The sequence below is a fragment of the Esox lucius genome, chromosome 17 (assembly GCF_011004845.1).
Source record: "Esox lucius isolate fEsoLuc1 chromosome 17, fEsoLuc1.pri, whole genome shotgun sequence".
NCBI lineage: Eukaryota > Metazoa > Chordata > Actinopteri > Esociformes > Esocidae > Esox > Esox lucius.
Genome location: NC_047585.1, coordinates 19163007 through 19182589, shown reverse-complemented (window position 1 = coordinate 19182589; position 19583 = coordinate 19163007). Strand labels below are relative to the sequence as shown.

The 19583-nt window shown below is 39.6% G+C and overlaps 2 protein-coding genes across 2 annotated transcripts in view; both read right to left on the bottom strand.

Moving 5' to 3' along the window:
* Positions 1-16: 16 nt before the first annotated feature.
* mapkapk3 (MAPK activated protein kinase 3) lies at positions 17-18446 on the bottom strand. The gene is made up of 10 exons (XM_010881832.4): positions 17688-18446; positions 7529-7668; positions 5332-5396; positions 5166-5245; positions 4916-5042; positions 4697-4772; positions 3605-3729; positions 2075-2160; positions 1912-1992; positions 17-1293 (listed from the first exon to the last, which is right to left on the bottom strand). Exons 1-10 carry the CDS (start codon positions 17979-17981, stop codon positions 1138-1140), a joined length of 1230 nt encoding a protein of 409 aa, XP_010880134.2. The 5' UTR covers positions 17982-18446; the 3' UTR covers positions 17-1137.
* A 171-nt stretch (positions 18447-18617) lies between these two features.
* dnah1 (dynein, axonemal, heavy chain 1) overlaps positions 18618-19583 on the bottom strand; it is a 36761-nt gene continuing 35795 nt past the window's right edge. The window contains exon 77 of the mRNA XM_020055655.2: positions 18618-19229. Coding sequence (XP_019911214.2) covers positions 19108-19229 — 122 coding nt within the window. The 3' untranslated portion in view covers positions 18618-19107. The remainder of the gene's footprint in view (positions 19230-19583) is intronic.

Below are 19583 nucleotides of genomic sequence, written 5' to 3'. Positions count from 1 at the left end.
TAAACAATTGACATGACAGAGTTCCAAAAGCTGTTTTAATCCCAGAATAAGCACTAAAACACAGGGTGTGTTATGAAAACAGCACAGATAAAAATGTTGGCATTACTACCTGGGAATTATACCACACCAATGTGTGTCACCAGTGTTTATAGTAACCTCGCTAGAGGGTTGTTTGTCTAGAACTTTGTTTCCCTCAGGGACTGGGCCAAAGCAGAATCCACAACCTCTGCATCATCAAGACAACTGTGAGTTAAAAGAGAATAGTGAGGTGTTAACCATTAAAGGTGTTAACCAATGTTCACAGTTAGCCATTGTTATGTAAAAGTTAGGTGTAATAATATTAAGTTTTAGCCATATTGCTTTTACTTAAACTAGCTTCCATTGGTGTGTGTCCATGTTTTACGTACGGGTGGTCCCTTTAATTGAACCAACTATTCTGGCGTTGGAAAGCACCATGCTCTTCTATCTGAACTACACAAGACCAAAGTTGAGAAGTATCAGTGGATAGGCCTCTGGCCCTTCAGAATAGGTCAACTGAAGCCAGGACCCAGTGAGACAACCCCTAAGGGTTTTTGGTAAAACGTCTCTGGTGGAAATTCACTGCTGAAGTCTAATGGTTTGACAGCTGATGGTTTGCTTAAAGAGTATCATTTACAATCATACATCCACATTAAAAATAATTCTTAACTCTGTCAGAACTTTAGACCAAAGTGTTCTTAGTAATTAATGGGTAAAAACCTGAAATGGAGTCAATCCTCACAGTTTATAGTCATTACAAACACACATGAACACAGATAAGACATACAAAAACACAATAAAAAAGTTATAGTGTTAAGGCCTGCTGATCTCGGAGAAGTGACCCTATTCATAACTTCATGTGTCCTTCAGTTTGAATTATTCTTAATCCTCAAATCCCATGTCCCAGCTATTCCCCAAAAGTACCCCCTCCCACCTCTAGACCTCCCCTCTTCTCCCTCGGCTGTTTAATTATGAAAACACTCCCACTGCTAAATTACTTCAGCCCAGACTTCCCATAGCCTTTTTCCTCAGCTGATCCAGGTGTGTCCACTTTCCTTCCACTGTGCTTCCATTCTTTCACTGCTGTTCTGGTTGTGGCTTCCCTCCCTCCTCAGTCTGTCACTGGCTGTTGCAGACGGTGCCTCCCAGTTTGCCCCCGGCTGCGGCCTTCTTGCGTCTCTTGTTGAGGAGTGGGTTGCTGGAGGTGTGAAGGTCTTTGATCTTCACCTGGTCGTAGTCCACACGCATCGTCGCCAGAGCGTTAGTCATCTCCTCCTACAACCCCCAGTGACAAAAGGTGGAGTGGGAGAATAAGGAGAAGGAATCAGAGTAAGAGGATTTATGATGTCATTAGAACAAATAGATAGATATATATGATAAAGCTATGCTCTATACAGCTTAAAAAATAAATGACAGAAGAGAAATAACTGTCTGTTTATAAGCTTGGCCTCAGACAAGTCTGCAATGTCTGGCGCCCCCTTGTGGAAGGTCAACCACCGCAGGCCAGACTGCAATGTCCGGCGCCCCCTTGTGGAATGTCAACCACTAAAGGACAGACTGCGATGTCTGGCGCCCCCTTGTGGAAGGTCAACCACTAAAGGAAAGACTGCTATGTCTGGTGCCCCCTTGTGGAAGGTCACCCACTGCAGGTTCATCACCAACTTTGGGTCTAGGAACAGTTCCATATCACAACCATGATTTCCGCAAAACACCGTGATTCAACTTCCATTGTGAAACATCTACATTGGGAAACAATGTGTAATTTTCACTGAACTACAGAATTTAAAATATAGTTTAGATAAAAACTCAGAGCATTCTGACATTCTGAAGATCCTGTGAAAATGTCAATATTCCTATATGTCCAGAAGGTGTCAGTGTTGGCATGATTCTAACCTTCATGTCGTCCCAAAGAGCTCTGTCCTCAGTCAGGACTCGCGTGGTGTGGAGCGGTGTGGAGGGAACCACCATGGACCGCTGCCATGACAAAACACACCATCAGGGATGAGCTTACAGACTGACATATAAGAGACTCATACATGTACACACACACACTCACATTGATCCAGGGGTGGTTCATGAACTGTGTGATGGTCATTCTCTCGTTGGGATCTGTCTTCAGAAGCTGATTAATCAACTGTTTGGCTGAAGGAAAATGAAGAGAATAGAGGTCAACACATAAATACATACATAAATACTTAAGGAGAATAGAATACTGAACCATTGTTTTTTATTAATATTCATGAGGTGTTAACCACCAGGTTAAATCTAATTGTCCAGTGCTGGTTATTGTTTGCAAACTCAAGCCAATTTTGAGCTGAACAGAAATGGAAGAACTGCCTTAAATGCTGCTCAGCACACCACTGTTGTACTGCACTGTTATCTGCCAGCCAGCATAACAGTGTAGCTTGCCTGTTAGCTTCTGGTTCTCCTTTGAGTTCTCTCATCAACGATCGTTTTTGCCCAAAAAGACTGCCCGTGACTGAATTATTTTTGGTTAGCAGCCCAATTCCCAGTAAACACTAGACACTGTTGTGTGTGAAAATCCCATGAGGATGGCCATTTTTGAGATCAGGGAACCAATGTGGCCAATGTTCAAAGTTATGTTAGGACACTCGTTTCGCCTCTTCTAAAATTCTATCAAACTTGAATTCACCTACTTTTCAGTCAAGAGCACGTGTTTTCATGTCAACAGGTTAAATAATTATAGCAAGTACCTGTTAAGTGCCAAATAAAATTACAGGGTTGAAAATGTTAATGTAAATGAGCGGTCAACTTGTGAATGAGAGAATGGAAGCTTGCTGTCACCACAAAAAATGATATAGAAAGAGCCGTAATAGAATCAGGTCATCTGCTTTTAGACCTAGAACTAGATGTTCAATGTAAAATTTAAAATAATAAGATTCACCACATTAAATTTAGTTCCATTCACCTAACAGGGTTGGCCTTAACATGACAGACATTAAAATGTGGAACAAATTATTCACTAATCACATTAAATAAATAAATAATAATAATTGTCATTTGTTGAATGTTGGTGGTAACTGGGTTGAATTATTCCTGGAAGTCAATTTAGGTTAAACAGAGTTGTTTGTAAAAATGTGTTAAATTGACTAACATTTCTTATTAAATTTACTTTCACCATAGCGTCTATGAACTGTATTGCTTTTACCACTGGCCATTTTAACAGCTTATTAGCCAGTAATAGGCTTACTAGAATCTACTAACTTCCCAGGAATAATCATAAGAATTGAGCAATTTCTAGCGAGACTGAAGATGAACTTTTCCATGCCAGAAGCAATTTTAAACATTTACAGTTTCAGTTAAGGCTTACTATAATGTAACTACTGTATGTTGTAGCCAGCAAATGTGATCCTGAACCAAAACGCATGCACAGATACGTACTCCGAAAATCCACCAGAAACAGTCAGGCAGGCAGGCAGGCAGGCAGTAAGAGACATTCGCTCTTCTTAGCCGGCTCCGCTTATGCGGTCCGGCAAAAAAAGTGACATTTGCTTATGTTTCCATTGGACAATCTTTCCCTGTGGTCAGTCCCACCTTTCATTTAGGTGACCCCACCCAATCTGACCTTCCTCTGACACCTCAGCCCACTCTGGTTTGGGGAACTCGTACTGGCCCATCCTGATCCTCCGTTTCATCCCTGGAGAGATTGCCTGGCCTGTGTTAGAGTAGAACGGAGGGAACCCACACAGCCTACAGGAGACAGTTGCATAGAGGTTGATGGTGATTATTATATAGTATACACTCATCTAAAGAAGTATTGGCACCCTTCATGAAATTGAGAAGAAGTGAATGCAAACAATAAACAACAAAAACAGTGAGTCATATTTTGGGTTCAAAATAAAAGGGTTGAGCCTTATACGTTTCTTTCAAAATAAGTCTCAAACACTAAATATTTAGTAGTGTGATATTTTTCTGAAGCCTCCCATAGAGTGGATAACTGCACTGAGCCTCTGTCTGTAAAGTCTGACAAGGTTGGCACACACTTTTGGAGGGAACCTCTCCTCCATGCAGCACATTTCAAGATCCTTGATTGTCTTAGGTTTACACTTGTGGACGGCCCTCTTCAATTCATACCACAGGTTTTCAATTGGATTCAAGTCTGTTGACTGTGATGGCCATTGTAAAACATGGATTTTCTTTGGTTGGTCCCGCAACCATTTCTGTGTTGATTTTGAAATATGTTTGTGGTCATTGTCTTGCTGAAAGGTCCATCCATAACTATGTTTCAATCTCCTGGCACAGGCAACCAGGTTTAGCCTAAAATATCCTAGTACTTTGTGGAATTCACTATGCCATTGTTCTTAACCCACTAAAAGCAAAACAGCCCCAAATCATCAATGATCCACAATCATATTTTACTGTGGATATCAGTTGGCATTCCTTGTAAAAGTCCCCTTTTGTCTCCAAACATGCCAAAGGTGTGCATGACCAAAATGACCAAAGTATTTGTCTCATGATCTGCCCAAAACACACTATTAGAATTCTAGTTCCAATAATGCTTGGCAATGTTCAGGTAATTTCTGGGTTGAGGTCAGTGAGGGCTTCTTTCATCCAACCCTGTGCTGTTTATTAGGATGCCAACACTTCTTGAGATAACTGAATATTCAGTGTACAGGCACACATTGCGGTTCTTCATTAAAACACAGGCCTTACTCACAGGATGTACATGATGACACCCAAAGACCACATGTCACATGACTTGTCGTATTTTTCCGGGCCCAAAACCTCAGGAGCTTTTTCACCAGGGAGACACACGGATAGATATAAGACACACAAACAAATGAAAAATGTGATTATGTTAAAACAACATGATCCAAATGATACAGACTACACGGACTGTTACACCAAGCCCTAATCCTGAAGTATCCAAACTTACCGACATAGTAGGGAGTGTAGCAGGGGGTCTGCAGAAGGTTGTGTATGTTGGTCTCTTTAGCGAAGCCAAAGTCAGTCAGTTTGAGAGTGCCGCTACTGTCCTTACGTGTGTAGAGCAGGTTCTCAGGCTGAGGGACAGGAAGAGAAACACATGTTGGCGTTGAACGTGGCACCGCTCACACAGTGTTACTAAAACCCCGTGGTGACCCACTTCTCCTGCCCGGACCCGTGTGAATGTGACGACCGTTCACCTTGATGTCTCTGTGTGCGATGTTCATGTTGTGGAGGAAGTCAATGGCCGTGCCGATTTCCCGCATGATCTCTGAGGCCTCTGGAGAGACGGGGCAGAAAGACTCAGGACAACAGCGCATGTAATGTTAAAACATGTAGCCCCAGTCCTGGATCCCTCCTCCTCACCTCTCTCAGTGAATGCCTGGTCCCCTCGGGCCTGGATCCGGCTAAACAGTTCACCTCCTTCCATACTGGAACCAGAGAAACACATTCAGTACCAGTGAATGGATTGGAGTGTCCAAACTTTTGACTGGTACTGTACATAAGCATGATATAAAAATGATGTAATTTGTAAACCAAACAATTCCAATAGTAGATAAACTCTCCTACTTAAATATAAAGCACAAACATATTAAATTGAAAACAGGTAGTGCTAGAGCACTCTTGATGAGCTTGATATGAATGGGACAGCTTTAGGCACAGGAACTGTGTTAGGCATTAGTGCACACACAGGACCTTCAAAACATCCATACTCCTCCACCATTCTCAATGATCTCTGTCTTTGGGAGAACAGTTTTTTGGGGAAATAATTGTTTAGTTTATCTTTTAAGTGTGTTTATGCATGTCAGAAATAAGGAGGATGTGAACAAGAATTAATGTCAACAACAGGATCATGATCACTGGAAGAAAAAACATGTAATCCTCTTTAAAACAAAAAATAATTATTGTCCTGACACTGAACAGAACTGCCTTGACTGCAGCAAAAGAGACACTCAAGTGTTTTTCTAATCCTTTATCTCTATACGTTTACTAAGACAATAATGGCTTCTAAACCTTCCAGCTGTTATTTTTACGCTATTGTAACTACAGAAGTAGCTACAGTAATGTTTTTTCATACATTTACATTTACATTTTGATTCAAACTCAACCCAGAAAAGTATAATAACTATCAGCCTATATATAATCTATAAAAATTGTATTCCTTAAAAACTTTTTAAAAAATTAAGCCTGATTTTAGACCCCACCATAGTAGACCCCACTAGTAAAGGTAGTAAATGACAATCAAACCAAGGCTCCACCTTCAGCCCTGCTGCTCGCCACATTGTTTTGGCGAGATTGGAAAGGCAGTTTGGTTCACAAGGATTTTGCCTGGTTTAGATTTGATCTTTTGGAAGGATCAAATTTGTCTCTGTGGATGGTCTGTCGACAAATCAGAGGTAGATTTCTGAGTTCTGTTCTCAAGGTCCTATTCGACAAACACTTTTGTTCATATATACTCCTTGCTGATGTCATTCAGGAAAAACAATGTACATTTAATTCACATGATGCGCATATTTGATGAGATGTGGAGAAGCCCCAAAACGTCCCCCCAAAAATTCCTGTTTCAGACCAGGAAGTAGAAGGCAGAATCTTTTTCATTTTAAAACACAGAGTTGACAGTTCTAGAGCCAAGGAACAGAGATCTTTTTTTTTTTTTTTACTTTTATTTGATTGGGACAGTGCATGTTAATGAACAAAACATGGAGTACATGCATGTAAAAATGCCGGATTATAGCCAAGGGCTAATTTCCATCCGTAGTCCCACGAGCTAAGATCACACAGCTCACAAAAACATTGCAAAATAAAATGTACATCTGGCACGCAGGACGGCTCTGAGCACTCTCTGTCCACACTAATCTGGGTCGCATTGCTTTATCTGTCTCTTAACACTTGTCAGCGAACAGCCAACAGATATTTGTTAACGTTTTTGCTTTGCTTTGGCACCCTCTATAATATATATATTTTTTTAAATGCTTGTTTATCAAAGGACAACAGACATTTACTGCTCTTTTTGTCTCGCTAGTTGAGAGATGAAGATATGGCCATAACAGACCATGTTATTTTGTAAGAGATGGATCCAAGACAAAGTCTTTCTCCAAACTATTCTTAGCTGAGGTACTAGCCTCTTCTGACCCTGTCTGAGACAGGAAATAGATGACTGCAAAGTGAGATTAATTTACTGTGAACAACACAAGTAAAATACCCTCCCAGCTGTGAACAATCACACTTCATGTCTGGTACGGGCCTGTACACCTAATGCATTCTGTAATGTGTTTCAAGGAAAACCACTATCAGAACCCAAACAGTAGGCCTATGTCCTGTTTAAAAATCCACAATTGGGGGAAATTCCTTATGACAGTGATATTACCATATTCTCTTTACTTTTGACTTTCCCTGACATATCGAGTAAGTTGTTTGTCATCTCAAGCCTAACGGTGCCAGAAGATAGCTAGGAGGGATTGGCACCTTTTCAACAGTTTATGGGCAGTGGCTGAAAACTTAGTGCTGGGACATAAAGCATTCTGGGTAATGTAGTCCAAGAGCTGACAGGAAATGATCCTACCATTCCATGACGATGAGCAGACACTTCTTTCCATGATGCATGTTCTCGTACAGACTTAGAATGCGAACAATGTAAGGCCCCCCCGACACCCGCCAGTGTAGCTCAACCTCCCTTCTGGCTTTAGGACTGTCATAGAGGATCTGAGAAGGAGACAGAAACAGTTCCTTTTAGTTCTGTGTTTCAGAGCGGAGTGTTGGAAAAGGCAGTGTGTGAGATTTACTTCATTGATTTGAATGTGAAATGACTGGCATTCTAACCAAGCACTTGTTCTGCCCTGACGGGAAATGGTCAAACATTACAACAGAGACCACTTAACCTGATCCATTTACATGTAAATGTATGAATCATGATGACCTAAAAACCCTCCTAACCTGTTTGATCTAACCTGTCTGTGATAGTTTTGTCTCTTTCAGTTCCCTACTTCATCTGTTGGGGTGAAAACACATATACATTTACTATACTTTCAAGGAATTAGTATAAAAGTATAAAAATATATTCCCATTCAAAATCTTATTTTTCCTAAACCTACCACTTAGCCTAACCATATGAAGGTAGAATATGAAGGTAAAACAGCAAGATACGTTTGCAAACTTGCAAAAAATATTTGCATACAACTAATTTCATATTTGGAGTCCTGCAATTCATTTGAGTAGATAAATATAACTACAAAACGAATTACAAGTTCGCAAATATTTTTCATAAGCAGGCAACTATTATTTACGTCAACAAAACACAAGGCTCTGTTTACCCTTCATATAACCTTAACCCCAAAAGAGTAATTCTAACCTTTCATAAACATAACCCCTTAACCCTAATGGTAACCTAAGCCCAAGCTAAAGTTGCCTTTTTAGACATGAGGACCGACTTCTGTAATATGTGTACACATGCACACACTCCTAACTGAAATAGACCTTTAACAGATACATGCCAATACACCCGCGGCTACAAAAACACTTGATGAATGCACACACACCCAGCTTCACACACACCCAGCTTTACACACGCACATCCAGCTTCACAAACGCACATCCAGCTTCACACACGCACACCCAGCTTCAAAAACGCACACCCAGCTTCACACACTCACACAGTAGGCTGCATGGCTGGCCTTGACATAGCACCCATCTTCCATCAGAGTGTATTTTTGGGTGCTGACAGTGACAGAGGGAGCTGATGCCTGTTACAAGGCCAGGACAACCCGAAAGCTGTCAACCTCAGAGCTGTTCTCAACAGACAACCTCCTTTACCACAACAATTCACGCTACCCATCTCACTGTCTTACAGCAGAATTCATCATTTACCACAACATTTCCCACTATCTTATCGTCTCACAATTTAGTGTACAATGACTGGTTAAACACTGATGTAAAGGTTCCATTGGGTGTTATTGGTTTTTCCATGCCAAGTGTAGGGTTATAACCATAAAAGATACACAGACCAAAATGACTTTAAAACGTGCGTGTAAACCATCCTCAAGTTGATTAAAAAGAAAGCTGCAACATTAAACCAATGTGTACATGTTACAAATTCACACTCATTTTCAACAGATTTTTCCTATTTCATAAACTAGAAAGCTTGTTATATCTTCACTGATTTCAATAAAGACTTGGTCACTAAAGTGACATCTGCGACAAACATCCAGAATGTTCAAACTGAAACATTTGAAAGATCAAAAATATAATATGACTTATGATGAAACAGTACTCACTATAGCAAAATACACTAACCCCAAATAACCCACCATAATAACTCCACACCTACAAACCTCCCCAAAATAAAAACGTCCATTTCGGCATTAGTAAGTCACAGCTTATGAAAACCCTACGAGTAGCATTAATACTATTACTCCCACATGAAAAATGACTATTACTACACATAACTACTGCGCAACATCTACACAAAACCTAATTTTTTTACTACTTGATGTGTTTTATATTTCTTCTTTTTCATATGAACAACATACACAAAGTATGGAAGAAAAGAAAACCTTACTGGCCTGCTCTCTCACAAAAATACAACAACAGAAATTAAGTAAATCAATCCAAATAAAATAAGTAAACAATACTAATAAAGATAATGTGTAATGTGAAAAAGATATGGATGCAAAAATAATAAATTGTTAAGTATTAGCAGTATTTACATGAGTATCACGTAAAAGTGGGGATGTTTAAATAATTCCGTAGTAACAGTAAAACAGTCTGAGCAGTAAACCACTAGTGATTTACACTGTCATTTAAGTAGTAGTGATATGAGTCTTAAATTGGGTCATTCCCCAACTGGGAACTCTGCATTCTTTTCTATTGACTGTTGCACCTTATCTCACTAAAGACTTTATACACAAAATGAGCTTGTACATTATTAATTTAGTTTACATTTGTTTACATTATATACCATATTTTCACTATTTGTAAATCGCTTTGAGGCCTTGTCCTCATTCAGGATTGACTTAACTATATTCAGTTCTTCCTTTTTGTTGCAGCCAACTTCACCACATGAGAACAAGAGGCAACCATTTGTATACCATAACATTATCAATCATCTGCTAACATTGCTCACATAATACAATACATAACATTTTATAAACAGCTAGGTTTTACCCAATACATCTCTAAAACATGATGTAAACAGCTAAACATCAACCTGAAATTATTCATAAATCATTAAGCAAAAAAAAATGTACATGATGACGAAGGATGGAAAATGATTTCTGGGTTATCTAACAGTAGCCAGCTAGCAAGAACCAACAACATCCTGTTTGGGTTTTTTCTGTGGTCGTGACTACATCACTCCCAAATTGCCTCATTCATCACTAACATCAAGTAGTAAAAAGTCAAATGAGAATAATTACTGAAGTCTGTGTAGTTAGGCTATAGTGTTTTAGCTAAACATTTGCCACAGGTGTGACTACCTGCATGTTGTACCACAACATGTAATTCCATTGGTTAATTGAACGGTCATGTGATTTTCATGTAGTACATTTGGCGGTATGGAGACCTGGTGGACCCTGGTACAATCAAGACGTGTGTTTGGGGAAAGCACAAGGTCGGGGGTTAGAAAATGGAGAAATGTTGTACATCTGCTTCCTGGACTGCATCACTTCCTGTGCCCCTTTATTGGCTTATTCATAATAACAGGATAATGATACAAAAACAGAACAATTTCTAAGCAGATGTGCTAAGTAACAGATTCATTTATATCTGTAAAAAGGAAATTGAAATATATTAACGTATGCTTGAATGTACAGATATAGAAAAGAGTAAGTATGCTAAAAACATATTGTAATTCACAGTGCTGACATGGGGGTGATTTGAGTGAACTGCAAGAACAAAACAAAAGGCATGTCACTACCCTGCAAATTGATTTTAACTTACAATGGCCATCACAGACAACTTAAATTATTTCATTATTCTGCAATCACTAAAACTACAATCACTAAAACTACAAACTTCACAACCATAAACCCTTAAAGACTATCAGGCAAACCACGTTTACTTGGGTAAATTTAATTTTCATTGATTCAATATTTTGAACACACCAATAGTTGCCTAATTTAGATAAGAAATTGTATCATATATCCAAACACAAGCTACTGGCCAAGGCACATGTTAATATAAATAACAAAGGGGAAACTTCAACCAAAATAAACTGAGATTTACTGTTTTCTTTTTACAATTTTTGAGAATGTTTTCAACTTCTCAAAAATTAAAAAGAGATTTCTCACTGAGTAGACAAATATTAATATTTCCAAATATTGTGTGGTGCGTTTTTTATGTATGTCTATACAAGATGCTTAGGTGAGTTTTCTCAATAAGTGAAAGCATATTTTTATCTCTGTCTACAGTGATATTCTCTCTGTAAAGAGGAAATACTTGCCTCATGTTGCAGGGTAGTGTGTTGAAATTGGAAGTGAAAGAGTTCCGTTGGCCTCTAACTGTTTAACTTAACCAGCTAACCCACGACACCCTGGCTAAATCTAAGAGACAGGTTATTAGTACTGTCCACTATACAGATGGCTAGAACATTGTGTTCTGTGGGTCCCCCATTTGAAGAAACAAAGAGCTTATGCCCTTAACTTCATTCAATGACTTTTAACAACATACAACATATACTAAAAAGGAATTAAACAAGTGTGTGCATGTACACACACAGCAATCATCAGACTGACTCATTTCTAAAGTGAGAGGATATCATCTGGGCTTTCTGCAGACATCATGGGACCTTAGAGCATGCCTTCCCTGATTCCTCTCTCCCCAATCAGATCCATGTCTGTTGAGGCTGCATTGGGTCCTGATACTCAAAAAGGGCATCTCATGTCTTCACTTCAGAAAACCTCCACAGACATTCATAGACCCCCATAGATATTCACGGACCTCCATAGACTTCCACAGTCCTTCTGATACACACTGGCACAGCGTCACATCTTTACATATTGATGCAAACAGGGAAGTTGATTAGGTATCTATTGTTTATGCCAGGATATTGGTCTGTGTGTCTCAGTAACAGTCTGTTTACCATATCTTTCATAATTCTTTCCAACCAATAAAACAGAGCAAAGGTCATAAACGTCAAGAGTAAATAGACCAGATAGAACAATGTCAGATACGCAGGATTCATGCGGATGTAATAGATTTATAGTGCTGTTGTAGATTAATACTGTTGTAATAGATTGATTCTCTTGTAATTGATTGATCTGGTTGTAATAGATTGATACTGCTTTAAAACATTGATACAATCATACTGTAATATATTGACACTGAAGTTATACATTTATACTGCTATAATAAGTACTGTAATAGAAGACTGAAACCGCTGTAGTAGATGATCCTACTGTAAGATTAAAAATGCTATGACAGATTGATACTGCTGTAATCAGTTACACTATGTAAGACTGGTAATGCTATAACAGATTGATACTGCTGTAATAGACTGATACTGCTGTAATAGGTGATACTACTGTAAGACTGATAATGCTATAACAGATTGATACTGCTGTAATGGACTGATACTGCTTTAATTGGTGATAATATTGTAAGACTGATAATGCTATAACAGATTGATACTGCTGTAATGGACTGATAATGCTGTAATAGGTGATACTACTGTAAGACTGAAAATACAATAACAGATTGATACTGCTGTAATGGACTGATAATGCTATAAAAAGGTTTGGTAGAGAGTGTTAAAGAGGCACCCAAGGATGTAAGCACACTAAATGTATATTTTATGTTACAAATTGGAGGAGACAGTGTCTTCCGAATAAAACCCGATGCAATTCTGGTTCTCATCACGCAGTTCACTCAACCAGGAATTCTGAACCGCACTGCGTATTTGACGGAAGAAACCTCTTTGAACTCAGAGGCGCCAAAGCCACCAAGGAGTCATTAGAGTAAGAGGAATCCCTATTTAATTACTAACTCAACAATCCTGGATGATGCCAGCCAATTGCCCAGCCCTCCATGGGACTCCAGGGCTAATCAGTGAGCAGGATTTGTTTCTTGGCCTCACAATGACGAAGCTAACCTCAAGGCAGTGACTTTACTGCTTCCTAATCCAGGCTCCCCATAATAATACAATAATATTTTGTAACATGCAATATGGAATGAGTGACGTGGTACATTCCCAGATGATGTAGTACACAACAATGTGGAACCATTCTGGCTAATATAGAAAAAGCTTTTTCATCACACTAATACCCTGACTGATTAACTGTTTTTATTGGCCTGACTGACGTACTTGTGGCTGAGGTCAGAGTTCAGGTAAGAGGATCTACTCAGCCGCACACAAAAGTATCTTAAATCACATTCATGTGAACCTTAACCATAGTCATTCAGATGGGCCTGAGTGGAAACTCAGAGGGACCACAAACTTGCCAAGATGTTGTATAAGTTAAGACATGCAAAAACGTTCCTTACAACAAGAACCACCAAAAACATGAACAGAAGCTGAGGAAACCAAACCTATGATCTAAAACCACATAAATACAAATCTCTACAACATGATTAATATAAACACTCTCTGATTGATGAAAAGCTTAGCCATGAAGCCACTGTAGTAAATTTTTGGTGAAAGGAAAACTTAGCTTCTAATGGATAATATACCAAATGATATATAAAGAGGTCCATCATGAAACATCACACTGTCTTTTCAGAGTAGACACAGATTCTCAGGTCTGGCAGCCAGGCAAGTCCAACACAAGACAACCCTGATCGCTGTAATTGTATTACAGTAGATTAAAAGGATGGCTTCCCTCCAGGTCTAGTAGAGTGGATGAAACCTAGACTCATCCATGAGACTTAGCCCTCAGGAGTAAACTTCATTAAAAAGTCACTGAGCTGGACAGCCCTCCATCCTAATGTCTCAGTCTCTCCATGTCTGTTTGTTTTGTGATTTAAAAAAATACAAAGGAAATTGAGTTCTAAATCACTGAGTGTCAAAGTAATTCATCATGTTCAAGGCCCCTTCAGGCAACTAAAAGTTGAATACATATTGTACTGACATCTCAAACAAACAGTAAATTCACAAACGGGGTAAATTAAAATACGGGGTTTGACAGTGTTTGAATTCAAATTATTTGAGGGTCTCTATGATCTGAGGGAAATAGATGTCTCTAATGGGTTCAATGAAACATTATGTGGTTTATTTGTGTTTGTTTGTGTGAAATTAAACAGCTCTTTCTGGATTTTGATCACTAGTGGGTACAGTATTAATTTAGGTTTGAATTTGATTTGCACAGTAACATTTTGTAAAATGTTGACAGAGTCTCAAATGGTTGTTTATTCCATTTTGTGAATTCTTAGTTGGTGAATGGACCCTAGACTAGACAATCATATATTTGAGTTCTAACTGTATACCGGATATTATTTAATTTTAAGCTAGATCCTAATTAAGTTGAAGTTTTATGTTCTATCTCCCACTTCTGTTTCCTTTCTCTCTGTTCTTGTAACTATCTCTATTTTCTCCTCTCTTCCCCTTCCGATGATCTCTCTACTGTTCTTCCCCCCCCCCCTCCCCCCCTCCCCCTCTCTCAATCTCTTCTTTCTGACCAATTCCTCTTGCCCGTCCTGTGTGTGACTCTGTAGCCAGTAAATGTCTGGCTCCGTAGCCCAGTCCAGACAGGTGAGGTGACATCTTTCCAACGTATGACCAGAACACGAGCTGTGTGTGTGGTGTGAAATGTTTCACAGCAGCCCAGTGCCAACACCTCGGGTGACACTGCCTTTCATCATTGACAAGGATGTGGGGTCTACACTATATGGTCATGAGCAAGGCTGTTGCCTCCTAACCAGAATAACCAGCCCATCCCACCATGCCGTTCTTCCAGGAACCCAACTCCCCATGTGGAGTCAGCACATCAGCTAATCGTCTACATGAGGCTCAGTGTCGACCAGCCCACACATAAACCCTACAAACATGATCCTGTGATCATTACAGTGTTGTTACACCACCATGGCCTTTCCTTTATTTTCCTTGTGACATTCTGACACGTTAATAACATATATGTGTCCTGGTACATGGTGAATGGCTTTGAAAATAGGCTTTCAACAGGATTTTTTTGTCTGTCCAAGTTATGGAATTATTTCAGTTCCAAGTAGAAACATTTCAGTTTTCATAACTCTTTGTGAAAAGTTTTCTAAAAGGATCCCAGGGCTTCCACTTGAACATAAAATGTATCTTATATATTTCCGATAATGGTTGAAATAGTGGTTCTTAAGTTTAATAAACAGTGTGGAGAACAAGTATTTGATATACTGCAGATTTTGTAGGTTTTCCCAATTACAAAGCATGTAGAAGTCTGTAATTTTTATCATAGGTACACTTCAACTGTGAGTGACGGAATCTAAAACAAAAATCTAGAAAATCACATTGTATGATTTTTAAGTAATTAATTTGCATTTTATTGCATGACATAAGTATTTGATGAGAAAAGCAGAAATTAATATTTGGTACAGAAACCTTTGTTTGCAAATACAGAGATCATATGTTTCCTGTAGTTCTTGACCAGGTTTGCAAACATTGCAGCAGGGATTTTGGCCCACTCCTCCATACAGACCTTCTCCAGATCCTTCAGGTTTTGGGGCTGTCGCTGGGCAATACGGACTTTCAGCTCCCTCCAAAGATTTTCTATTGGGTTCAGGTCTGGAGACCGGCTAGGCCACTCCAGGACCTTGAGATGCTTCTTACTGAGCCACTCCTTAGTTGCCCTGGCTGTGTGTTTCGGGTCGTTGTCATGCTGGAAGACCCAGCCATGACCCATCTTCAATGCTCTTACTAAGGGAAGGAGGTTGTTGGCCAAGATCTCGCGATACATGGCCCCATCATCCTCCCCTCAATATGGTGCAGTCGTCCTGTCCCCTTTGTAGAAAAGAATCCCCAAAGAATGATGTTTCCACCTCCATGCTTCACGGTTGGGATGGTGTTCTTGGGGTTGTACTCATCCTTCTTCTTCCTCCAAACATGGCAAGGGGAGTTTAGACCAAAAAGCTCTATTCTTGTCTCATCAGACCACATGACCTTCTCCCATTCCTCCTCTGGATCATCCAGATGGTCATTGGCAGACGGGCCTGGACATGCGCTGGCTTGAGCAGGGGGACCTTGCGTGCACTGCAGGATTTTAATCTATGACGGCGTAGTGTGTTACTAATGGTTTTCTTTGAGACTGTGGTCCCAGCTCTCTTCAGGTCATTGACCAGGTCCTGCTGTGTAGTTCTGGGCTGATCCGTCACCTTCCTCATGATCATTGATGCCCCACGAGGTGAGATCTTGCATGGAGACCCAGACCGAGGGAGATTGACCGTCATCTAGAACTTCTTCCATTTTCTAATAATTGCGCCAACAGTTGTTGCCTTCTCACCAAGCTGCTTGCCTATTGTCCTGTAGCCCATCCCAGCCTTGTGCAGGTCTACAATTTTATCCCTGATGTCCTTACACAGATCTCTGGTCTTGGCCATTGTGGCGAGGTTGGTGTCTCTTTGATTGAATGTGTGGACAGGTGTTTTTTATACAGGAAACAAGTTCAAACAGTTAATACAGGTTATGAGTGGACAACATGAGGGCTTCTTAAAGAAAAAGTAACAGGTCTGTGAGAGACGGAATTCTTACTGGTTGGTAGGTGATCAAATACTTATGTCATGCAATAAAATGCAAATTAATTATTTAAAAATCATACAATGTGATTTTCTGGATTTTTGTTTTAGATTCTGTCTCTCACAGTTGAAGGGTACCTATGATAAAAGACATGCTTTGTAAGTAGGAAAACCTGCAAAATCGGCAGTGTATCAAATACTTGTTCTCTCCACTGTAGTTTCTACATGATTTGATCTTGACTATGCAAGATCCCAGTAGCGGTCACCAAAACAACATTCTATCATCTTAAAAATATACCCAGAATCAAGGGCTTGGTGTCACACAAAAAAACAAACAAGAGAAGCTCATCCATTCTTTTATCTCTAGTACGGTTGACTATTGAATTAACTGGACTCCCCAATAAAGCTGTAAAACAGCTGCAGCTCATTCAGAATACTGCTGCTAGAATGTTAAACAGGACCAAGAGAACAGAGCACATCACTCCGGTTCTTAAATTTGTCCTGGCTTCCAGTCAGTTACAGAACAGATTTTAAAGTGGTGCTTGTAGTATATAAATCACTGAATGGTTTAGGCCCCGAATAAATTTCTGATATGTTTGAACAGTACAAACCGAGCAGGGCTCTTAGACCCATGACCTCAGTTCTGCTAGTAGAGCCCAGAGTCCAAACTAAACATGGCGAAGCTTCGTTTAGCAGTTATGCTGCACCTAACTGAAATAAATCACCAGAAGATCTGAGACGTGCCCCAAATATTTTTTTTAAATCCAGGTTAAAAACACTTCTACGCGCCCAAGACTGAGCGCTTAAACTTATCCACACTGTTAGACTTAAAGCTTATATAGCTTCCTCTTGGAATCTACTACGGAATCTACCAGTTGTTTTTATTCAATTTCTATTTTCTTATTCAATGTTTTGTTATAATGTTTTATTGTTGTTTATTGTTTTTATTCTATTGTATTTTTATATTCCTCTTTTTCTTTGTAAAGCACATTGAATTGCTTCTATGTATGAATTGTCCTATATAAATAAACTTGCTTGCTTAGATCCCCGGAATAACAGACACGATGTTACCCTACCTTCAGTGCGCACTTCTCCCCCGTCTTCTTATTTGTGCACTCCAGAACCTTCCCATTGATCCCCAACCCAAGCACCTGACTGGAGATCGTATAATCGTCTGTTACTGCATTTCGCTTTATCTCCAATTTGGGTTGAACTGGCATGGGAAAGTGTGTGGAATCCGTGTCACTTGCCACTGGCTCTGAAATGTCAGTGGGTCCTGGCTGGGTTAGAGGCTCAGATGGGGAGTCAAGTTCTGACTCAGCCTTCGGCGGTTCCAAAGATTTTTCCTTTTCCTTACCATTTTGAAGCATTGTCCGTCAGATTCTGTGTCGGTAAGTGGTTCCGCAAGATAAAAAAAAACTGACCCCAATGGTCTATGACAGCAAGTGAAATGTGCTTGTCCAGTAAACTATGACAAGCAGAAATGACTTTACCACCGAAAAGGGCGCGCGTCCGTCGATTTTCTCATGACCAGCTCAGATGCCACGTGATGTCAACAAAAATACCAAGGTGTCCAACAAAAGTTTTTTTTTTAAATTGGAAAATAAATGGAAAATACGTATATTGTATACATACACTGTAACCAATAGTTTTTTTCAATACAACCTAACCAACACATAAGTTCAAAACATAACCTTCTAGTACAGGCTATCCACAGGGTAAAAAAAAACTATAAAAGCCGCGTCAAAATTAAGCAGTTTGTGGTTTTGGTCTGACGCCTCCGGTTTTCGCCAACTCAGTCTCTTTCAGACATCCTCCTTTCATTACATGTACATGGTCTAACTGACTGGAAGCTCGCGCACGCTTAACACCCGCTCAATTCTTGTTTCTCAACATCCTCTTAAAGGAGCAGTACAATTTGTCATATTACTATGAATGGAATCAAATAAACAAATCACCTAAAGATTATCACTGATATTTGTGCTAACCTACAATCAAATCAACATGGAGTAAAATATTGTACTCATTTTCAATGTTGAATCAATGTTCACTCTGAGTATATACTGACAGAAGAGAGGACTGAAAATAGAGTTAGAAAAATGATTGATGGGCATCCTTCAAAAGAAGCTAGTATTACATATGCTCAGCCAAACACTTTCAGTCATTTTAACAAACACAGACAGGAAGAACCTTATAGCGTAATCTGACATCTGAAGGAGTATATCATTTATTATGCATAGACTAAATACAGACTGTTTTAGACTTGGCATGTACCTTAAACTGCATTGGACATATTGTGTGCTTTACTAGCTGATTAGTTGAAATGTGATGGGTTTAAAGCAGAATAAACTGTCTCCTCCTCACCAGAATCACACCTACATTAAACGTAACGTAATAACACTCCCCCACGGTTATAATATGTATGCGAGCCAGAAAGTCCAGCTGGTTGGAGTTCTGTGTGTAATTTAAGTGCATGTGTGTGCGTGTTGAGGGTGTTCAGTAGTCCAGGGCGCAGATGAGAGCCACTCCCTGTTTGACCCAGTGTCTCTGGGTGGTGTGTGTAGGCAGCTCCACGGCGATCACATAGTTGGTTGAGTGACCTGTGGTTGACAGAGTGCCTGCAGAGGAAACAGGTCCATCATGATCTAATCTGTTAAACTGTCCCAGTCCTGGGAAGCTGACAGTGGAAAACTCAGCGCTCCCGTTGGAAGCTTGGTGAAATTGGACACAGGGTCTATTTCAGGCAGTAATAAACCATCTAAAAGAAACACACAAGCACATACAGAGGATATAAAAACTCTACACATCCCTGTTAAAAGTCCAGGCTTTTGTGATGTAAAAGAAAGAGACAAAGATAAATCATGTCAGAACTTTTTCCACTTTTAATGTGACCTATAATGTTAACAATTCAATTGAAAAACAAACTGAAATCTTCGAGGGGGAAAAATTACAATAACCTGGTTGCATAAGTA